The 21,512-nt window shown below is 45.5% G+C and overlaps 1 protein-coding gene across 2 annotated transcripts in view; it reads right to left on the reverse strand.

The window, feature by feature from the left end:
• The window catches only part of WBP1L (WW domain binding protein 1-like), a 56,388-nt gene continuing 34,876 nt past the window's right edge, over window positions 1–21,512 (reverse strand). For both annotated transcript variants that reach the window (XM_010859429.1, XM_010859430.1), the window contains exons 2-4: window positions 10,760–10,862; window positions 2,463–2,624; window positions 1–1,452 (exon numbers count right to left, since the gene is read on the reverse strand). In XM_010859429.1, coding sequence (XP_010857731.1) covers window positions 701–1,452; window positions 2,463–2,624; window positions 10,760–10,862 — 1,017 coding nt within the window. In that variant the 3' untranslated portion in view covers window positions 1–700. The remainder of the gene's footprint in view (window positions 1,453–2,462; window positions 2,625–10,759; window positions 10,863–21,512) is intronic.

Consider the following 21,512-nt stretch of genomic DNA (forward strand, 5'->3'; position numbering starts at 1 on the left):
TTTTTCCTTTAAAAAACAAAACAAAAGGCAGGTATATAATCTTCCAGCCTGGAACCAGCCTGTGGCCAGCCAGATCCTGCCGAGAAGGGAGGGGCCCCTCCAGGACACCCTGGCACCGCGAGCTCGTCAGCTGGAATTTGAGAGCACAAGTCCCTTACCAATCCACCACACAACTGCCAGTCAACTCTCCTCCCCACCACAGCAGAACACAATTCTGGCTCCACAGATGCTGGTAGCAAGGGGAGACAATCCCTGGGCCTCTGTGAGCTTCCTTCTTCATCCAGGGCTGAGACCAGCCACCTCCTCTGGACAGAGATGCAGCGAGGTTCTCATAAACTAACACCAGAAAGCACATCCATTCCATCACCAAGAGTCACCTCAGGGCACGGTCTCATTCCCTCCTTGGGGGCTTTTGAACACACATCTCTCTGACCCAAGCAGGCAGTGAGATGTGACTTTAAAAGAGGTAAAGGGGAATGGGGTGGGGTATGAGGAATGAGTCACAGGGTAACTTCTCAGCCCTCCACAGCACTGTGTTTCTGTGGGGGGCAAGCCACCCACACCCCAAACTGTACCTGGAGATGCAGGAAAATGCAGGAGCAGGGGTGAGGGGGAAGGAACACAGTTATTAATGCTTCTCGCATGGTTTTCCCCTACCCTGGTTGCATTGCCAAGATCTCAGGTATAGCCAGGACCTGCTCTAGCTGGGGGAGCTGCTGCTCTGGGAGTTTGGGGAGTCCTGCTCGTTGATGGTGTTCAGCAGCAGGCAGGCAGGCGGCCTTGGCAGGTGTGGATGCCCGGGTTCCCGGGCCTGCTCCTCGGAGGGCTGGCAGAGACCTTCCTCCTCGTCGCCAGGTGGCCGCACATTGCAGCTGTCGCAGAAGTCCAGGGGCCCGTCCAGAGCATCGTCGATGAGTGCATTGAACTCTTTGAGGTCGTCGTCATGGTGGCCCCGGTTGCACACACACACCTCGATGCCTGAGTCACCCGTGAAGCGGCGATGTCTGCCAGGTGTCTTGTCTTTGTTGTCAGGGAGGGCACTGCCCTGCTCAGAGCTGTACTCTTTCAGAAGCTCCTCCTTACATTCAGAATCCTTGTCCAGGAAGGCCGTGGGGTCCACCTCCCCCAGGCCAGCCACAGAGCCGCCGGGCTCCATGCCAGAGGTTTTGGTGGCTGCTGGGTCTGCTGGCATGTCGGAGGGCTCAGGGTCAGTGACGCTTGGGGGTCGCGTGCTACTTCTGCTGGGCCCGGACAAGGGGCTGCTCTGAGCCCCCTGGGAGCCCCTGGTGGGGTCGGTGCCTGGGGGGCTGCTGCCTGCAGAGCCACACTGTGCAGGTAGCTGCTGCTGCTGCTGCTGCTGCTGGAGCTGGAAGGCACTGTATGGTGGGGGAGGAGTTGGAGGTCGGTTCACCACTTCCTCATAAGGAGGTAGTAAATAGTTTGGCAAAAACCCTAAAACGGGGAGGTAGGGAGGAGAAATTACTGCACTGGCAATTGTTACAGGACAGACTGCAGGCTCACACTAAACAGGTATCTCATCCCACCCCCAGCATACTCATCAAGTGACAACTCTCAGGTGCAGGCAGGACAAAGGGCTGTGAGCGACTTTCCAGATGTATATCGTGAAGACAGCCCTTCTCTGGGAGGCTGGAAAGCTGTGTTGCCTCTCACCCTAGTATGGCTGGAAAGACATACTAAACCTCATCCTGCTTCAGACCAAGAGCAGGTGGCTTACCAATGCAGGATGAGGGACCTGTCATCAAGGCTTATTAGGAACATGGCAGGTGAGTCATCCTCTGCTTTGAGACACAGATGATCTAATTATAACAGTGATTACAAGCATTTATTGAGCACTTACTGTACACCGGCCACTGTGCAAAGCACTTAACTCTTCTAGATGAGGAATTCCAAATTTACGACTATTTTATTCTGTAGAACACACTGCAGAATGCCTTTGGACAGGCTGCACCACTGGTCCTCCACCAATCCTTTGAGAGATCAGTGGAAGGAACTCCAGGGAAGTCAGGTGAGTGTGCCCTTCAGTGAATCATCGAGTTTCTTGGTTCTCAGGAAATCCCAATATTACCTCCCACTCCTGCCCTTTTTATGGCAGCCTCTGCTTAGGCATATCACATGGCAGGAAGCAAAATGGAGAGATTTCAAGGCCACTGACCTCAAAATCTCCATTCATATCATACACCATTCAACAACACGCCTAACAAAAATCTAAAGGAGCAGAGATGCAGTGAGAACCCAGCCAGTGTGGAATGGAACGGGCCCAGGGGCTACATCCACAGCCCTGGCCTCTCCTTGCTCAAGGTGTACACCCTCTTGTTCCCACTTCTGAGACCCTGCTCTAGGCATAAAGAGGCCAAGCCCTGAGGCCCACAGTCTGTGTGTCACACCCGACCCCACCCCCCACTCCCTCGGAGAGCAGGTTTGGTGGCTTCTGGAGTACGTACTGAAATAAAATGGCAGCGCTGAGTAATTGTGGGCTTCCCGGTAGGCGATCAGGTTGATTTCATGCTGCCGCTGCTGGGCCTGAAGGCGATGCTTGGCTCGGCGGTGGTGGCAGACGCAGCAGCAGCTCAGGATGATGATGATGGTCCACACAAGCCAGAACCCTGGGAGGGAAGGAGAGACAGAGAGGGGCAGGCACGCCATGAATGCCAGTGGGACACCAGCTGGAGGGGCCGCTCGCAGCACAGGGAGACTGGGACGGTGTGCACCTAGCCGAAGCTAGCACTGTTGAGCCTTGCCCGGCAGTTACATTCAGAACCGGTATTCAATTTTCATAAATGTTTGTACGAGAGTGAAAGATATGTGGGACGGAAGAGGGCAGGAATGTTAAGAAAAGTGACTCTAAAAGAGGTTACTCACTCCGGGGTGCCTCCAGGCTCTTGGGAGAGGGGTGGAGTGCTGAGCTGCTGGTCTAGCACCCAGGTTCTCCTATGTTTTAGGTCTGGTGGGCATTAAGTGTGCTTACCTTTCAGGACAATGTGCCCTTCCTCTCTTAAGAGATCTGAGAAAATGCTTCAGCCCCTCTTGGTGCCCATCTCCCCTCACCAGCCCTGGCCCACAAGGATGGCTCCCAGGCTCCCCACCAAGAATGAAGAGCCCCTCAGAATCCCCACAACTCAGCAGACAAGCAGTTGCAGAGGACCCCGGAGGGACTGCCTGATAAAAGTTTTTTCCTCTACCACTTTGCCTCCATCATACAGGAGTCACGGAAGTTAGAGGTGGAAAAATTCTAATTGCCTCAGCCCATTACTTCCCTGGAGAGTATAAACAACTTCCTCTGCTCTTGATATGAGCTGGTACAATTCCATCTCACATCGTCACAAACAATCAACTCCCCCAGCTCGCTCTGCCTGCAGCTGGCTTAGACTGGGAAGCATCAGTGGTCTCCCTTTCTTCCACCTGGCTCCAGAGAGGAGCAGGGGAGCAGGGGAGAAGCCCACAGCTCTCTTTTCCCCAGGTGGACTGTTTCTTCTCATTTCCCACTGATGTTCTCTTTGATCATATTTAGAGAATCCTGGCAAACCCTAATATAAGAACCCCTCTCCAATCTTCACATGTATACAGAAAAGACTTCTAATTTGTTTAATAAATGAGCAATTTTGCTTTAAAAAATAAATAGAGATTAGAGGGGAAAAAAAGATTGCAAAGAAAAACACAAAAATAGTGACATCTTTAAGTTGTGGGATTATGAGAAGAAATTTTAATTTCTTACCCCAATTTTTATTTTCTTCTTCCAAATTATAAAACTAGAAACAAAGTAAGTTAAACTTAAAAATATCTGTGACTAAATTTTATTTTTTCTGGCTTAAAAAAAAATTAATACATTTCTGAATAGGCTTAAAAATTCCTCTGGGAATGTCTTCATACAATGAAATGATATGAATCATTTAAAAAATTATCCACAGAATACTATTTTTGACATAATAATATGTTTCAAATACTAAATGGAAAAAAAAGAAATTACAAAACAGCATAAAATATGACCCCGACTTTTGCTTTAAAAAAAAGTATAAATATCCAGAGGGATGATCAGGAAGTTAATCATGAGATTATTCCTGGACAACAGGATTTTCTGTTACCAGTTCTTATGTTTTGCTTATCTGCAATTCCTGCATTTTCTAAGATGAACATTTACTTCTTTGGGAAAAAAATACTTTTTCTCAATTAAAATAAATCTGAGGAATAATTTTAAGGTGAGTTTTTATTAAATGAGACTAGATTATATTATTTTTCATTTGCTCCCTATTTCTGAGGAACTTCAATTTTTTCCATTACAAATGTTATATATTATTTTTAATCATCTGCTCTGTAACTATAAGTTTGTGTTTAGAACATGTTAAGTATTTCTATAACTCTTATCAGAATGAATATTAAAAAAAAAAAAAAGCTTCTTTTTCCTGGTAAACAATTACAAATGAATAAATCCCTGATTTTTTTCTGTTTGTACCAGACACAATATTTTGAAAGAGCCCACTGAAATTTAGGGTGTGGCCTCTGGCAACAGCCAGGGTGTTTCTTTCTGTCCCCCAGGGGTGTCCTCTCTGAATCTACCCTATGGGGTAAGACTGGGACAGCAGTACTGCCTTCCAGCCCTGGCAGGCTGGCAACACCACTTGCTGCACCTTGCTGCTTTTAGCACATATCACAGTTCCACAGAAACTTCTGCTGAGGTCTGGTGACAGAACAGGCGGAGGACAATGAGGAGAGGATCTTTTCCTCTTTTCCCATCAGCAGACAGAAAAACCCCATTCCTAACCAGAGAACACAGACTTAAGTTTAAGTCCGAAGTCTCCCTTGTGGTCCTTCCCAGAGTCACAGCGGACATTTGCTTAATTTAACTTACACTTCTCTCCTTTCAATACTGGCTGACTGGAGACTGGATACTGTTAGTAGAGCCCTCAGGGAGGGGTTTTGAAGCCGGAAAGGAGCTCTGGGAGTGAACTGGCTTCCCACTGCTGCCCTGTAACATCTCCTGCCTCTACGGTCCGGTCAGCTCCCAGCCTTGCAGGGTTAGGTCACACCCAAGGGAGGCGGCATAAGCAAGCAAAATGCACTCTGCTGAAGAGCCTGTCTCTGAGAACATTTTAGAAAAAGAAAGAAAGAAAGTGAAGTTGCTCAGTCGTGCCTGACTCTTTGTGACCCCGTGGACTGTAGCTTACCAGGTTCCTCCGTCCATGGGATTTTCCAGGGAAGAATATTAGAGTGAGTTGCCATTTCCTTCTTCAGGGGATCTTCCCAATGCAGGGATTGAACCCAGGTCTCCCACATTGCAGGCAGACGCTTTACCCTCTGAGCCACCAGGGAATATTTTAGAGTCAAGCCTAAAAGATTCTGGGCTAACCACTTTTTTATATTACCTACATTAACTTGCCCAGTATCACATCACAATCCTTTATGCTTCTGTGTTACCTCATAATTTTAAAAGTACATTCTCCCATGGCATAATCAGCACCTAACTCTACTTTTTGCCTCCTGTCACTTTTCTAATTGTTTCTTACCTAAGGGTAAATTAACTTGAAACCTTCATGCTGCACTATATATGATCTAAGGCAAAACTTCTTAGCTATTACAGCAGAGATTTTTTTCATGGTTTTCATGTTGGCCAAATATTTCTGGTTCTTCCCCTTCCTGGCATGTGGGTAGGCTTGAATTTCCTGGCCCCCTTATGATTAGGTGACATTTTGGGGCTACTTCTAACTTAACAAATTGAGACTGGAAATGACAGATGTCACTAAGAGGCCAGAACATTTCTTGCTAATGTGAGATCCTCTGTTAGATTCCCTTCTGCTACAGCAAGTCATAACATTCTAGACTGACTTCAGGGTCAGTCCAGCCCCAGAGAATAAAGAAGTAGGAACAAAGCTACCATCCAATCTGTGATGGACACAGAGTGTGAGCAATAAACCTGTTGTTTTAGGACCTTCAGGAGTTTGGACTTGTTTATTACTGAGCATAACCTCTAGCCTATCCAGACTAAGCCTTTATAGGCTCTTCTGGAGGAGAAGATTGCAAATGTTCATCAGATTCTTAAAGAGAATCCTTGTTCCAGAAAAAGCCTAAGTTCCACTGAACTAGAAGTCTAACAGAAAAAGAGGTCTTTTTTTTTTTTAAAGGAAAAATGAAGCAGGGTGGAAAGAGACCGGGGGAAGAAATGAGACAAGTAGAAGGCATACCTTTGGCAGGGTTACCACAGTCATATCTAACAGCACCAGAAAACTCATGTCTACTGAAATTCCATTAGTTGCTTCTTTTCATGTGGTAGCATGGGTAGAAAAACTCTCCCTACTATGTACCATTTGCATGATATTACATGAAGTCTCAAACTGAGCTCCAATTTCTGCATTTCTAGTACAGTATCACAAAGTGACAGTATGCACCAAAACTAGGGGAAAACTGATGTGGGAGCAGAAGGGGCCAAGTGGAGTAACAGGGCATTAGCACAGGTCCAGAAGAGCCCCTAAGGACTGGTCCCACTTGATGGAGTTAATGTGGGAAGACAGAAGGCCTTCTTGTCTGACCCTCACACAACAGATCCTACTGGATTCTAGGCAAAGCCATGTCCCCACATCTTTAAAAAGGGGACCATCTAGACTAGTCCCTACGGAGTTGTGCAAACTTTTGATCTTTTCACTAGTTTTCACAAACAAGGAGGAAAGTTTTTAAAAGGAAACCCTAAAAGAAAGAGCCACACAGAGAAAGACAGAAGCATGCCCTCCTCCCCAAACATACATCTACCCACAGATTACATTCCCCAATGACCTCTGAAAGCTGTGACCTCATTGTGGGGCACGCTTGTCATGCTAAGCAAAATGGAAAACATGTTTTTAAAAACCATCACAGTCCAATGTAGGAACTGAGTCATGTGCCCTGGAGTTCACTATAAACTTGGGAAAACACCACTCCCCAACTGGCAGGAAATTCCTCATTAGGAAGCCAAAGTATACTGTCCACTAGCTCTCCTCCTACCCCATACGATGGTGGGTATCCTCCTTAGCCCTCGACAGCTCTTAGCAGGAGATCCTTTTCCACTGTGGAAAAGGCCTGAATTTGGGAAATGAAGGCTTCAGAGGACTTGCAACTTCATCAGAAAGACTGGACAAGTTTCATATTCTAGCTTTGTGACCCTGGTCATTTTGCCTTGACTTCCCTCATCTGTAAAATGGGGAGAATAACAGTTTCTACCTACTTGGTCACTGTGAGGATAATTGAGTTAATGTCCACATGCAGAGTTCTCAAACCTGCACATTCAAGACCCTCCACAATCTGGGCCCACCACCCTCTGGCCTGGCACTTAAGAGTTCTGGAAGAGGGTAGCTTTGTGTGAGGCACACTGACCCCACGACTCAACTACAACTGACTGACTGGTGACTGAACACCCCAGGTCCTGAGAAATGGGCCATGCATATTTGGCAGGGTTGTCCTTAGAGCAGGTTGAGCTGACATGTGTGCAGACTTTACTGGGTGCCCAGCCCACAGCAGAGTTTTATGCACACCAGCACTCTCATCTCCCCTGAGTGAACACCATGATCCCAGGGAAAAGGTTACTGTGATGCATGCTCTCTTCTTTCCCATGGAGCCTTGACCTATGGTGTTTGGCGTTCCTCTGCCTGAGAAGTCATCCTATCCTTCTCCATGTGTTTAAATCTTATCCACCCTTTCTTTAAGGCCTGCTTCAAATGCCACCACCTCCATGCAGCCTACCTGAATCCTGTCCAGCGAAAGCAAATTCTCCTAGCACATACACAGTGGTCCTGGCACACACACTCCACTTTCTACCTTGCATTACTAGTGAGGCATGTTGTATTATCTCCTCTCTCTGCTTAGAGACTCCCTTCTTGATGGAAAGGATTCTCTCTCCCCACACGCTTTAACACAGAAGAGGCCACCTCATCCAGTAGAAACTTGGTTAGAATTGCAAACTCTCAGGTCCACCTCAGACCTATTGAATCAAAAACTCTAGGACTTGGGCCCAGAAATCCATGCTTTAATAAGCCCTCCAGGAAATGCAGATGCTTGCCAAAGTCTGAAACCACTGGAATAAGAGTTTGCTGAATAAATGATTGAATGATGATTGAAACTACAAGAGCCATAAAAACGCATGGGATGATAAGGCCAGGTCTTAAAGCCTCAACCATGGCGGTGGTAAAACAGGACTTTCATTCCTGAACTGATGCAGACCCACTAATGACAATGGCCTGTTACAAGAGATTAAAACGACAGTGGAGAAAGGGTGCTGGTTGAAGTTTTAGGTCTCTGTGTGTTTATGATGTGCTTGTGTGTCTGTGCAAAGTGGGCTCTGCATGTGTGTGTGTGCGCCAGTCCTCAGCACACAGGAAAATTTGGCTTAGCAATGGTATGAGGGTTGATGGAAATGGCATTTATTTTTCCCCGAGGCCTTCCCAGTAGGCAACTATGGTTAAAAAGGTACTCTGACAAAAACTCTGCCAAGGGTTTCCTGGCTGAGATCTTTTCCTTCCAAAGGAAAAAGAAAAAAGAATAACCCAAAGCCCATTATTTTCAGGCAGAGTTCAGAGGCAGTTAGAGAGAACAGGGTTCAGAGTGACCAGAAGCACAGTTCCCATGAGAACCGAAAGGGCTCATTCCTACACTTGACCTCCCTCCTCTCCATATCAGGCCGAGGCCAGGCCCTCAAGAAGGAGAAAAACCAAAGAATTCCGGAGAGAGGCGCAACGCTCACTGGGCACCTTCTGACCAAAAAGCCATTTCTGGGCACAAAGAGGAAGTTGGGCTTTTAGTCTCTGTCTCTTGAGAACTTGGCAGACACGGGCCATCTTGTACAGGGGTGAGTCTTTCCTCCCCAGCCAGACTGGTCTCTGTCTGGCCTCCTTCTTTCCCCAGCTAACCACGACTGGAGAAGTGATTAGTCACTGTGCAGCTCTTCCCCTGGCTTTCTTTAGGCCCATGGGATGAAGTGCCTGGTTCCCAGACCACCTGCCTCGCTGACACCTGTGTCTCGCATCTCCCTGTCCCCATCACCCCACCTCTAGCCTTGGCATTCATGACCCAATTCTGGTGGCTACTGAGTCTGTTCCGCCAACACCTCAGGAGGCTCTGTCAGTCTGAGATGGGGGCCATCAGCAACTCCATCCTTTCTGCAACTGATGCCGCCTGGGCAGGGCCCCAGAAAAACAAACCGCAGCTCTGTGGCTTTTTGGCAGCCCAACTTTGACTTTTGTTTTAGTTAAGGGGTGAGAGGGAGAATTTGAACCCGTGGCTATCTGCATCTTAAAACATTTAAACAGCCTGTCCACCTGCCTGGCACGTTGTGTTTCTCCAGTGAGTCTCTCAGCCCCACCCCTCCTAAAATAGCACCGACAACTCCAGGCCTGCCTGTGCTGCTGCTGCTTATGTACTTGGAGGACTGATGGGGACGTTTTGAACCCTGTTCTCTCCTTGGGAAGGAGTCTGCCCTTAACCACCCCTGGAATTCCTCAGAGAGGCAGAAGAGCCAATCATCAAAAGGGAAGTACGAGGGTGAGGAGAGGTCTTTTTTGTAGGAACCACTCCCACTGGCTACAAGATCGTTTGCATTCAGAAGGAGAAGCTTCCCAGCCAAGAATCTAATTTCCTTTCCATTTTAAACAACAGCCTTTCTAGCTGCTTTCTGACATATATCTGATGTGGGGTGAATGGGGAGATCAGAAAGGAGAAGGGGGAAAAGGGCAGAGGTGGAGGTGATGGCAAGGATGTGAAGCAAGCGGCAAAGGTTGTCTCCACATGGAGGGAGTGATGGGGGCTTATAATTCTCTGGGAAAACAATCTACTGCCTCCTCTATCAACGGACAGCTTGAGAACCACTGTAGTGCTGGTCACCTGGCAACGCTCTGCCCTCAGAACTCTCCCATCCTCCCCCTTCTTTGTTCAGTATCCTCAGTGTCTCATCTGAGTTTCAGGAAGATCAGAGTACAAAGTGCTTCAGTGAACTCTCTAAGTGTAGGTCACTCCCTGAAGCCCAGGGCATTGTCCCCATCCTTGTACAACTCAAGAAGGTGCAAGTGGTCCTGGCCTCTACCAAGCCAGTGACAAGGTGGTGGAGCTGACAACTCAAAATGGCTTTGGGTTGACAGTAACAGGTTAGGTGGACTGAGAAGCCTCCAGACACTTCAGTTTGCAATCTGGGGAAGGAACAAAGGGGGCTGAACCTCTATTCCTCCTCTCCAGGAGGGCTCTGTTGGCCACGACCTAAGGAAAGATCCCACTGAGAGGGACCCTCAGAAACAGAGGCGGCTCCTTGAGGATCTGTGGGGAATTGGGAAGTCCTGGTGTTTTGTTTTTTTTTAACAAGAAAATGTTAGAGCTATCCAGAGAGCAGCCCGGCATCCACGGCAGCTTGGCTGCTGCAAACCTCTCTTTGCAAAGACAGGGGGTCTGGGCAGCTGGGCTGGCCTGTGAGAGGGCATAAGTTGTTGTCACTGCTTGGCACACCCTGGAGAGGGCATCCAAGAGAATCCCACTCAGAAGCTTCTGCAGCAGATCTGCTAACCATGGCCTCTTAGGAGGGCTCAGACCATATTTTCCAGTCTTTAGCTCATGGTGTCCAAAGAGCACCGGAGCGCTCCTCCTCTACAGAGGGATTGCTTCCAGAACCTAGCAGAGTCTGCTCGCCAACACTGCCACCGAGAGAGAGGAACAAGGCTGACCAGCTTTCAGTTTCCCAATGAGCAGAGGTGGTGAACTGAGGCGGCTGGACACCAAGAAGCCCCCAGGCAAGACTTACACCAGAGTTCATAGTAGTAGTTGCAGCACTGAGACTGTCCACAGCAGTGTCCTGTGTCACAGATGTAGCTTTGATTGTTGGTACCCACGCAGGTTTCCTTGTCCTAAAAGAAATTTAAAATTTTAGCACATTGAATTATAGCTTTTAAATATCACTTTTCTTCTCATAGGGCTTCCTTGGTGGCTCAGTTGGTAAAGAATCTGCCTACAATGCAGGAGACCCGGGTTCAATCCCTAGGTCAGGAAGATCCCTTGGAGAAGGAAATGGCAACCCACTCCAGTATTTTTGCCTGGAGAATTCCATGCACAGAGGAGCCTGGCGGGCTACAGTCCATGGAGTCACAAAGAGTCGGACACGACTGAGCGACGAACACTTTCTTCTTATCCCCCTCTTTCTGGTCGCCTATCCATCCTCCACCAAACAGTCTGTACCAATATTTACTCCATTGAGGAAAAAAAAAAAAGAAGAAGAAGAAGAAGAACCATGCAACAACAGCAGATTTAAGAAAAATAATATGGTTTATTAAAGAGGGAAGAAGATTCAGTACACGAAGCCAAGTGGTAAAGAGCAGAGTTCTCAGAGAGAAAAACAGAGCAGAGTCCTCCTTGCTTTATGTCCAAGCTGAAGCACTCCATGTTCTGATGCTAATTTAGCCCATAAGATTCATAAGAACCATAGTCATGATTCTCCTGTAACTGGCTGTACATTTTAAATAAAACCAGCTTCTCTGTGAAAGTTCCTGGAATAATTAAGGCAGTACATATTCTAGGATTAGCATCTGGTCAGCCGGTCCATCCTCCCTTTAAAACACATGATCTCCAAGGTTAATTACAGCATGATTCAAAAGAAGGCTAAAAAACCTGCTATTTATTAAAATTCTTCAGTCTTAAGAGTGACTTGCTTAGATGACCTAATGCAGTTTCAATTTGCTAGATCTTTTTTTGCTTATCAGATGATCCCTTAATAATCTTGACTGGATCTAGAATTCACACTCTCCCTTGTCAGGGACAGCTATAGAAAGGGCACTGCTGAGTAACCATCTAGCATTTTGCCAAATTCTATTCACAGCACTGGTGGATGGGAATAGAGGTGGAAGGGTTTATTTTATATTTCACAGTTAAGATATGAAACTTAAATAAACTTCAATAAGTTTATATATAAGCTTTATAACTTATTCATAAATAAGTTTACAATAACTTAAATGAACTTCAGCCTCCAATGTCCTCTGGGCCACAGTGCATGAGACCTATTAAGATGTGGCTTTCAACATTTCTTTATCCTAAAGAAGCAACACAGTCATTGACTGGACACCGTCTCTGTGCCGGACACTGGGCTGGGTATGAGAGACAAGATGAATAAGACACTCCCTAACCTCAAGGAGCATAGTTAGGAAGGGAAAAAACCCTGCTCAGCAAAGAAACCAAAACCACAGTATTGTATTTGCTGCTACTCAGGCTGACCCTGCCCACAGTGTACATCCGGGCGGACGCCTGCCAGTGGAAATTCAAGCCACATAGTTGGTTCCTGTTCTCTGGGCCCTGCTCTACTACACTGTCTACTTGGCCAAGGGTATAAACAAAGCAATCCAGAGACTGTCTATAGGGCTAGAGGCTGGGGACCTGAAGCCACAGGGCGAAGACAAAAGAAAGGGCATGGCTAAAACTCAGATCCCTGGCTCAGAGCGTGTTTCCACCACATCCTCAGGTGTTTCCTGGTCTCTTTTAAGAGTCTTACACCCTGGTGCAAAAGGGTTTAGGAAGAAGGAAACATGGGCAAGACATCTGTTGATTCTGACGACAGTTTTGTGACAGCACTGCACACAGAACCCTATTGTTGCCTCCCCACGTCCACCGTAAGGAAAATGGCACACCTAGAAGGTGGCTGTCCACTAGGATGCCTCCTCTGAGGCCTGACGCATGTGGAGAAAGCAGATCTGCGCTCGATGCTTTTGCCAGAACACACCTCCTCTGACTTCAGAGCAAAACACTGCTTTCCTAAGGACATGAAAAAATTTCTCCCAAGTTTACCAGTCCCTGAAATGCCATTCTTCTGGCCTGGCTCACAAGAGCACAGTTCAAACTGTCCACATAGTTTCGAAAAGAGGCTGTGTTGCCTACACCTCAACACATGAAATAATCCAGTGACACTTCTGCTTCAAAAAATTTTATCAGATGAGGTCCAGGCTTGGAACACAGGGTGGTCAACTGGTCCTCTGTGAGGCAAGAAATGGAATGTGTTTGAAATCTAAACATGTGGCATCTTAATGACCTACTGGTGTCAGGTTTTTTCTTGGCTTTCCCATTCACCGAGACAGGAAGCCTGGTATAAACAGAACCCTGCTCTTTTCCCTGCTCTCCTTCCACTTTCCCCAGGACAGCAGACTGTGGCAGCATCATTTAACTCAGTTTCCCAAATACTTTTTACCTAGGATATCTCATCCCCTGTTCTCCTCTCCTCAAATAGAGTCCCCAAGTCGTCTAGGATGGTCTTGGTTATGGGAACTGTCATTTTCTGCTACAGGAGGAAGGAAAGTAGGTGGGCAGTTAAAGAAGAAGAGACATGGACTCATGGACCTTTACAAGGAAGAAATGATGGATTAAGAGGGTAGTGAGATGTGAGCATGATGAGCTCCTCCAGAGAAAGACCTACTGCTAGGAGAAGAAAATCCAGAAGCCTTGGGTTTGGTCCTAGCTCTGCCATTACCGAGGAACAGGACTCTGGGCAAGTCACTCACTCAGTGGCCCAAGAGCTAGTTAAGATGCTCACTCATGTCTCCTTCATCCTGAAGAGTCTACCAGCCTACCCACTTCCCATTCCTTTCGGCAGCTGTTACTGCTGCTGCTAAGTCACTTCAGTCGTGTCCGACTCTGTGCGACCCCAGAGACGGCAGCCACCAGGCTCCCCCGTCCCTGGGATTCTCCAGGCAAGAACACGAGTGGGTTGCCATTTCCTTCTCCAATGCATGAAAGTGAAAAGTGAAAGGGAAGTTGCTCAGTCGTGTCCGACTCTTAGAGACCCCATGGACTGCAGCCCACCAGGCTCCTCTGTCCATGGATGGGATTTTCCAGGCAAGAGTACTGGAGTGGGGTGCCTTTTGGCAGCAGCCAATGCAAAAGTTCCTGTAACCTGTGTCTCCTCTCAGTCAAAGCAAAGAATAGAGGTGTGCAAATGTTGCTTGCTGCTCTTCTACCCTTCCCTATAGGAGTAAGTCACCCAGAGGACTCTCAGGGATCTCCAGGCAGCTCAAGATCCAAATGGTTAAGATTCAGTCAGATCTGGGTTCAAAGTTTGGTTCTCACACTATGCTTATTAACTGTGGTAACTTCAGTAGTAACTGAACTTCTCTGAGCTCTTAATATCAATGTTATTCTCTGAGTCATTATTGCTGGGCATGAAAGCCCATTCGATAAGGAGCACTTTGCATTCAGTGAGAGAGTATTCAATAAAGAGCACTGTGCATTCACTTAGAACTATTTCTCAGAACAGTAAAGCTCACTGGCAATGTGGGCTGCTTCGGACATAACGAATAGAAAAAGGAACTGGAGAGAATGCAATGGAAAGTTCAAATATGAAAAATTCTCAGCACTCTTCATGAGTATCCTTTGCTTTTCTTCCAAGCATCTCCAAGGACTATACACAAATTACATTGTTTAGGCTAAGTCTCAAGTGGGAAGTTAATATCCCACCCCTCCCCTTCCCTCCTCAAGAGTGAATGAGAGAAAAAACTGTGCCCTTCCTATGGGCAAGAGCTCTGTCTCCTTAATCCCCATCCCCAACTCCAAGAATGGGCACAGTGCTGGGCTCACAAAGGTTTGGTGAATGAAACAATGGCTATGCAGCCTCCATGAAGGCAGAATGAGGTGGGGTGAATAATACTGAGTACCTCCTATGTGCTAGGCACTGTTCTAAATTCCTTACAAGAGGATGAAGTGGGTAGTAAAAGAGAACTGAAGTCAAGAGAGGCTAAGTAACTTGCCTGAGGCCATGCAGCTAGCTAATTCATCTGACTCCAGATCCTGAGCTTTTAACTAATAAACTAGAACATCCTTGGTTTAAGTTATTCTTCTTCACTTGCTTTTAACACTTTAGATGCTTAAATAAATCCACTAAAATCCCCAAACACAATCAACATTTTGTCTTTGATGGAAAAGATAAGGTCCCTGCCCTTAAGGAGCTCTTTGACTTTGGGAAAATTTTCTACTTGGCAGTGAAGACAGGCAACACGCTTGGGGCTCCACCCTTCTTTGCCTGAAACGTCATTATTTTCACACATGAATTTTCTGAAAAGTTAAACGGTGTTTCATCCCATTGTGGAACATGGGGCCTTCACCCGTTCCTTCAACATTTATTGAGTACCTACCCTGCACCAGCACTGAAACAGCAGTGGGGAACACAATGGGTAAATAAAAGGTGAAACGTGCGACTTCCCTGGTGGACAAGTGGTTAATAATCCACCTCCCAGTGCAGAAGACGTGGGTTCAATCCTTGGTCCGAGGATTTCACATGCTGTGGGGCAACTGAGCCCATGCATTACAACTCCTGAGTCTACACTCTAGAGCCTATGAGCCACAACTACTGAGCCTGCCTGCTGCAACTACTTAAATCTGAGCACCCCCGAGCCCATGCTCTGAAACAAGAGAAGCCACTGCAATGAGAAGTCCGCATACCACTAGAGAGTAGCCCCGACTTGCTACAACTAGAGAAAGCCTGCACGCAGCAATGAAGACCCAGCACAGGCAAAAAGAAATAAATAAAATGTTAAAATAAAATAAAACAAGCTTAAAAATAAATAAATAAAGGTCTTTACCCTCATGGAGCTTAAAGTCTAACAAAAGATGATAAAGTAATCATACACATAAAACTGCAAGTAGGAAGGAAAAACACCTCATTTGGTAAGAGTTTACAACAGAAACTAGTTAAGGAGGTCCAGACAGCTGTGAGGAAGGTAAGCCTGAACTGAGACTGCCAGGATGGTTAGAAAGTTAGTAGCCACGGAAGAGGGGTGGGAAGAACAAAGGAAACAGTACAAGGAAAGTCCTTCAGCTGGAGATGCTTGAAAAAGTAGGTAGTGAGTTAGGTGCGTGGGGGTAAGATGAGATTTGCATTTTAAAGATACTTCTCAGCAATGTTCCATTTGCACAAACTCCTGGCCCCAAAATACAAGAAATGTAGACTTGTCAAAAAGGAACTTTGAGTGAATAACACATGCTCATATGCTGAGGCCTTTCACCTCAGAATAACTGTGGTGATGACCCTCAAAATTCTCATTTGTTATAGGTGTGACTTCTGGTAGCACAGTGACCAGCTGCTCTAAGAAACAGGGCATATATGGTCACCAAACAAAAAGCACAGGCAGGAAGAACCAGTGAGCTAGACCAACAATGAACTGGAAAGAACATTTTTTACAATGGAAAAGGATGAATAGTATGTCTTTGCACATATGCAAAAAATTATCTCATCTCTTTGGCGGCAGCATAAACTATGGGACTAACATCATTTTCCTTAAGAGTTTCCATGTCTTTGAGTTGCTATTCTTAGCTGAGCCACTGTAAAGGTCAATTTAATCAGTGTAAGAACTTTCAAAATGCCAGCATAAAAAGAGACACTGGGCAATAATAGTTCCCCAGGGATGGTTTTAATTCGCCGATTTATGGGGCTGGAAAACCCTGCTAGCAACTGGCAACAGCATCTTCATGCCCTTAGGAAAGCATTAACGTTTAATAGTGAAAAATAGGAAAACTGAAATCCTTCACAAGTTGCTAAATCACAAACGCTAAATCTCTTGGCTGTTGGATACTAGTGAATTTGGAGCACCATCTCTGGCCTTCTCTACTGGGAAGAGGAATGGTTTCCTAATGGAAACACCCATTTCTAAAATTGAATAACAAATATGTATTGATATCACTTTCTTCACAAGCCAGGCATTGTGTTAGATGCTACAGCTACTGCACTGAGCAAGAGACTCTAGGGGGAAAGATCTTGCTTCTGATGATATAGCTGAGTAGGTAACTTAAAAAATATCATAATATTATTTTAATTATATAGCTGAAAGCAAGGAAGAACCCCAGGGCCAAAAATGTTGGGGGTGGGGAACTAGAAACTACAGTGATAAATGAGATCAGGCCTTTCCAGTGGCTGTGGAAAGGAGCTGTTTTATTTTCTTGAGTCCACCTAAAACAGGCACTTGGACCTGAGTTCCAATGTAAGGTGAAGACCCTCAAAGAGAGAAAGCAGACTAGAAAAAAGAGCCCACTGGCACACAGCGAGAATAAGAAAGGTCTGAATTGAGAGGAAAAAAGTATCTCTTCTAGTAATCTGTAACTACAAGCCTTTCCATAGGCTATTGAGATCTGAACTATTGAGAGCTGAGTGCCAAAGAATTGATGCTTTTGAACTGTGGTGTTGGAGAAGACTCTTTTGAGAGTCCCTTGAATTGCAAGGAGATCCAACCAGTCAATCCTAAAGGAAATCAGTCCTTAATATTCATTGGAAGGACTGATGCTGAAGCTGAAACTCCAATCCTTTGGCCACCTGATATGAAGAACTGACTCACTGGAAAAGAACCTGATGCTGGAAAAGATTGAAGGTGGGAGAAGGGGACGACATAAGAGGATGAGATGGTCGGATGGCATCACCGATGCAATGGACATGAGTTTAAGCAAACTCAAGGAGCTGGTGATGGACAGGGAAGCCTGGAGTGCTGCAGTCCATGGGACTGCAAAGAGTCAGACACGACTGAGGGACTGAACTCAATTGAACTACATAGTCTGAGAATCCCCAGGCCAAAAGTTTAACACAAAAAAGTAGTCCCAGAATGAGATATCTGGCAGAGGAAATGTAAAATTCTAAAGAGACCTACCCTCAATCACAGCACGAAAGATGCCCACGAATAAAGCTCTCTGCTGAAGATAAGCGCAAGCAAAATGTAAAAACTATGTAAAAATACAAACAAGATGTGGGAATTCAATTAATAGCAGGGTAAGACTCTCCAAAGAAACCTTAATAGAATGATCAGATAAACTGTAATACATATTTCAAATGATTAAAGCCAAAAAGAAAAAATGAAAAACATGAGAAAAGAACATACTAAAAAAGAAACAATGACCAAATGGATTTCAGGAAAAAATACAACTTGTAGAAAAATAGTTATTAAAATTAAAAATTCAACAGGTGGTTTACACAGAGATTAGACCATGTTAAAGAAGAGAATCAGTAGACTGGAAAGCAGATCTGAGAAAATTACCAGCAACCAGCTTCTACCAATTAAGAGAAAACACAAAAATGGAAAATAAGAAATAAGACACTAAAGAAGGAAAGAAGAAAATGGAGTCAATATTTAAAGAGACAACTGATTAAAGATGGAATTTTCAGACAATAATAAACTCATATCTGGGCATACTGTTTGAAAGTGGAGAACAACCAAGACAAAAAAGATCTTAAATATATTCCAGTGAGGGAAGACTGAAAATTAACAAGTGAAATTAGAATTTAAAATACTAATAAGCTTCATAAAGATACTAAAACAGGATAATAGGACAAAGGGCTTTAGATGAGGCAGTCAGGAAAGGCCTCCTTAAGAAGGTGATGTCTGAGTTGAGCCCTGAATGATGAGAAGGAGCCAGCTTAAGCAGATCTGTGCGAAATGTGTTCTAGGCAGAGAGAATGTAAAGTACATGCCAAGATACCAATGCAAGAATGAAACTGGTGTGCTCTAGGAAAAGACAGAAGGCTAGCATGGCTGAGCACAGTGAATCTAAGGAAGAGTGGTGTGAAAGAAAGTACTGAGAATTCAGAATGAGGCCAGACCTCATATGCCTTGTACAACAGACAAGTACCTTTAACTCAGAATCAGCTATTTTTGTTCTATCCTAGACAGACTCTTGGAGGGCATGGCAACCCACTCCAGTATTCTTGCCCAGAGAATTCCATGGATGGAGACTGACAGGCTACAGTCCATGGGGTCACAAAGAGTTGAAGTGACTGAACACACTTGCACGCCGAGACAGAATCTTTAAATTCTAAAAACGAAACACTTTCACATCCTTTGCAAGTGGTCATAAAATATAAATACACTCTTTATAAAGTTTTGTGAATTTACCTCTATTTTTATAATAAGTTAGTTAAAATCACTTTTCTCCTACTAATAGTTTTAAGGCTGTTTGAAGAGCTGAAGGAAACAGGAACTGCTCAAAGATCCCCCCCACTTTTTTTTCCCAGCTGCTCTGTGCAGCATGCAAGATCTTAGTTCCCCAACCAGGGATGGAACCCATGCCCCCTGCAATGGAAGCAGAGTCTAAATCAGTGGACCACCAGGGAAGTCCCCAAGGGTGAGAGGACATTTCAGAAGAGCTGGGGATGAAGGAAAGTAAAGTGAGGCAGAGGGATGATTCACAGGAGTCCTGGCCCATTGTTTCCCAGGTGTTTCTCTGGTCTCCCTTTGACAGTAGGGACTGTCACATTCTCCTTTTGTACTCTTCCCAAGGTATACTACACATGACAATTCCTCCTTTAAGCTTTGCTAGCTATGGTTTCTTCCTTTCTAATAAGGGGCAAGCCCCTGCTAAGATGTGAACCAAGATTCTGCTTTGTATGCACTAGGGTATTAGGAATGGATTTTTATGCTATTTTGTTGAGCTCAGTCATTTTCCGGAAGGACAAACAGCCTGGGCATGCTTCTCTAATCAAGCCAGTAAATCTAATCTGGTAAGATTCAGCCTCAGCCCTCAGATTTGATAGTGTGCTTTACCCTTTAAGGGCTCAAAGCTCCAGCTTCCTGGCTTAGGAGCACCCAGTCTCCCATACGCTGGCTGTAAAGTACTTTAAAGGGTAAAGCTAAACCCTGGAGCTAGTGACACACTTGGAAAAAGCCTACAACCAATGTGGGGAGCTGCTTCAAGATTTGGCAGCAGTGTGTGCTGCTGAAGGAGTTTCTGGGACCCCTGTTGCAGTAGGGACTTGGTCCCTGTATGTCAACCTGTGAGGGTCTCCTAAACAATTCTCTCTAGGACTCTCAAGAGACTGACTCTCTCCAAGAATCTAAGGTAGCACAACACAGTGAATGAGAACAAACCAAGGCATCTCACAAATAAGTGAATCTGCCCTCAAGTGGCCATGAACATATTCAGACAACAAAGGCAACAAAATAGAGACGCATTTCCCAAAGTATGGTCCATAGGCCCCAAATCACTCGGGATATTTGTTAAGAATGTAGACTGAGAACCTCTGGGGGTAGAGACTGAAGATTTGCCTTTTAAAATACACTCTCCTGAGTGTATACGTGTATATGTACAGCTTTGCAGTCCACCTGAAACTCACAACATTGTTAATCAGCTACAATATACTACACAATAAAAAGTTTAAAAAAAAGCACACTCCCCTGGTTATGCTCACATATATTTAAATTCAACAACCATTGTCCTAAATTTATAACAAACGTACAGCATATGCATTTCTTTACCTCTAAAAGTGGAAGAGATAGACCTCCACTATATCTCTTTCTATAATCTTAAACACATCCCAACAGTTACCCTCAAGAGTTGTCACTTAGAAACATAGCACATAAAATTACTTATGCTCTCCTGCCTCATTTCATAAAAAATACAAAAAGATCATAATCATAATTTTTTTTAAAGGTGAAAGGTCAGGTAAGCTGCTATCCACACCAGTCCTGCTGTGACCAAAGCTGCACTACAACTGGAGACTCATTAAACAGCCCCCAAACAGAGCAGCTAGCAAAGAAATTAAAACCCATTTCCTGTGTTGCTGTTAGGAACCTGAATAACAAACTCAGAAAAAGCCACTTGATCCTGGTAGGAAAATCCCAGAGCAAAGATCGGAAGTTGCAACATAGACCATGGTTTTATTAAAGGCTACTTGTTGATGTCCCAGTGCATGCAGGCCTGGGGGGTCTGGCCGGTGGTAGCAGCTCAGGACACTGGGTTAACCTGCCACTCTCTCACCCCTGGACACTTACGAGGAAAAAAGTTCTCCCTTGAGGTATCCTGGCAATCCCTCATCACTGGCTTCTTCTGCCATAGCATAAATGCACCGAGAAGTATGCCTTCTTCAGCAAGGGCTGGTGCAAAGCTGAGGGACAAAATAGCAGGGAGCATGTGACAAAGCAGGCGGGACTCAGAGAGCAGGAAGGCAGTTCTACTATAGTGTCTCCACAGCTGGTCAGGAGGGCAAGTCCCTGTGTTCTGTATTAGCTGTATCTGCCCCTCCTGTTTGAAAGCAGGGATTGCAAACTGCTCACCCATGGGCCACAAAGGGCCCACTACTGAGTTCTACGTCCACGTGGTACCTTTGTTTTACAATAAAAAAAAATGAAATTAACTGTCAACATCTTAAAATGAAAAGGATTCATACAGCAATTCTGATTTCCAGCTTCTGAAAATCCCGAGGCCATATTAGATAGGGTTACAGATGTACATGGCCTTGAGCTCCACCTCGGCCTCCCCAAAACCCCTACTGTCCAAAAATCCCTACTGTCCAAAAACTGCATCTGCTTGACTCAAGCATGTCACTGCCCAGCCCCTGTGGGCATCCGATGAGCTCCTCCTGCTCTCAAGCTCAGTAATACCCCATTCATCCTCTCACTCTGAGGCTAAGGCCTGCTCAGAGGCCCAAATATGAATGGCAGACATCTGAACTCTCTAGACCGAGGCTCCAGCTACATCTTACAAGTGCCACACAAAACAGGTACCTAGACAAAAGGAGGGTCCCTCTTCTCTGACTGAGGAGAAGATCTCTA

This window comes from Bison bison, unplaced genomic scaffold (assembly GCF_000754665.1).
Source record: "Bison bison bison isolate TAMUID 2011002044 unplaced genomic scaffold, Bison_UMD1.0 scf7180017864456, whole genome shotgun sequence".
NCBI lineage: Eukaryota > Metazoa > Chordata > Mammalia > Artiodactyla > Bovidae > Bison > Bison bison.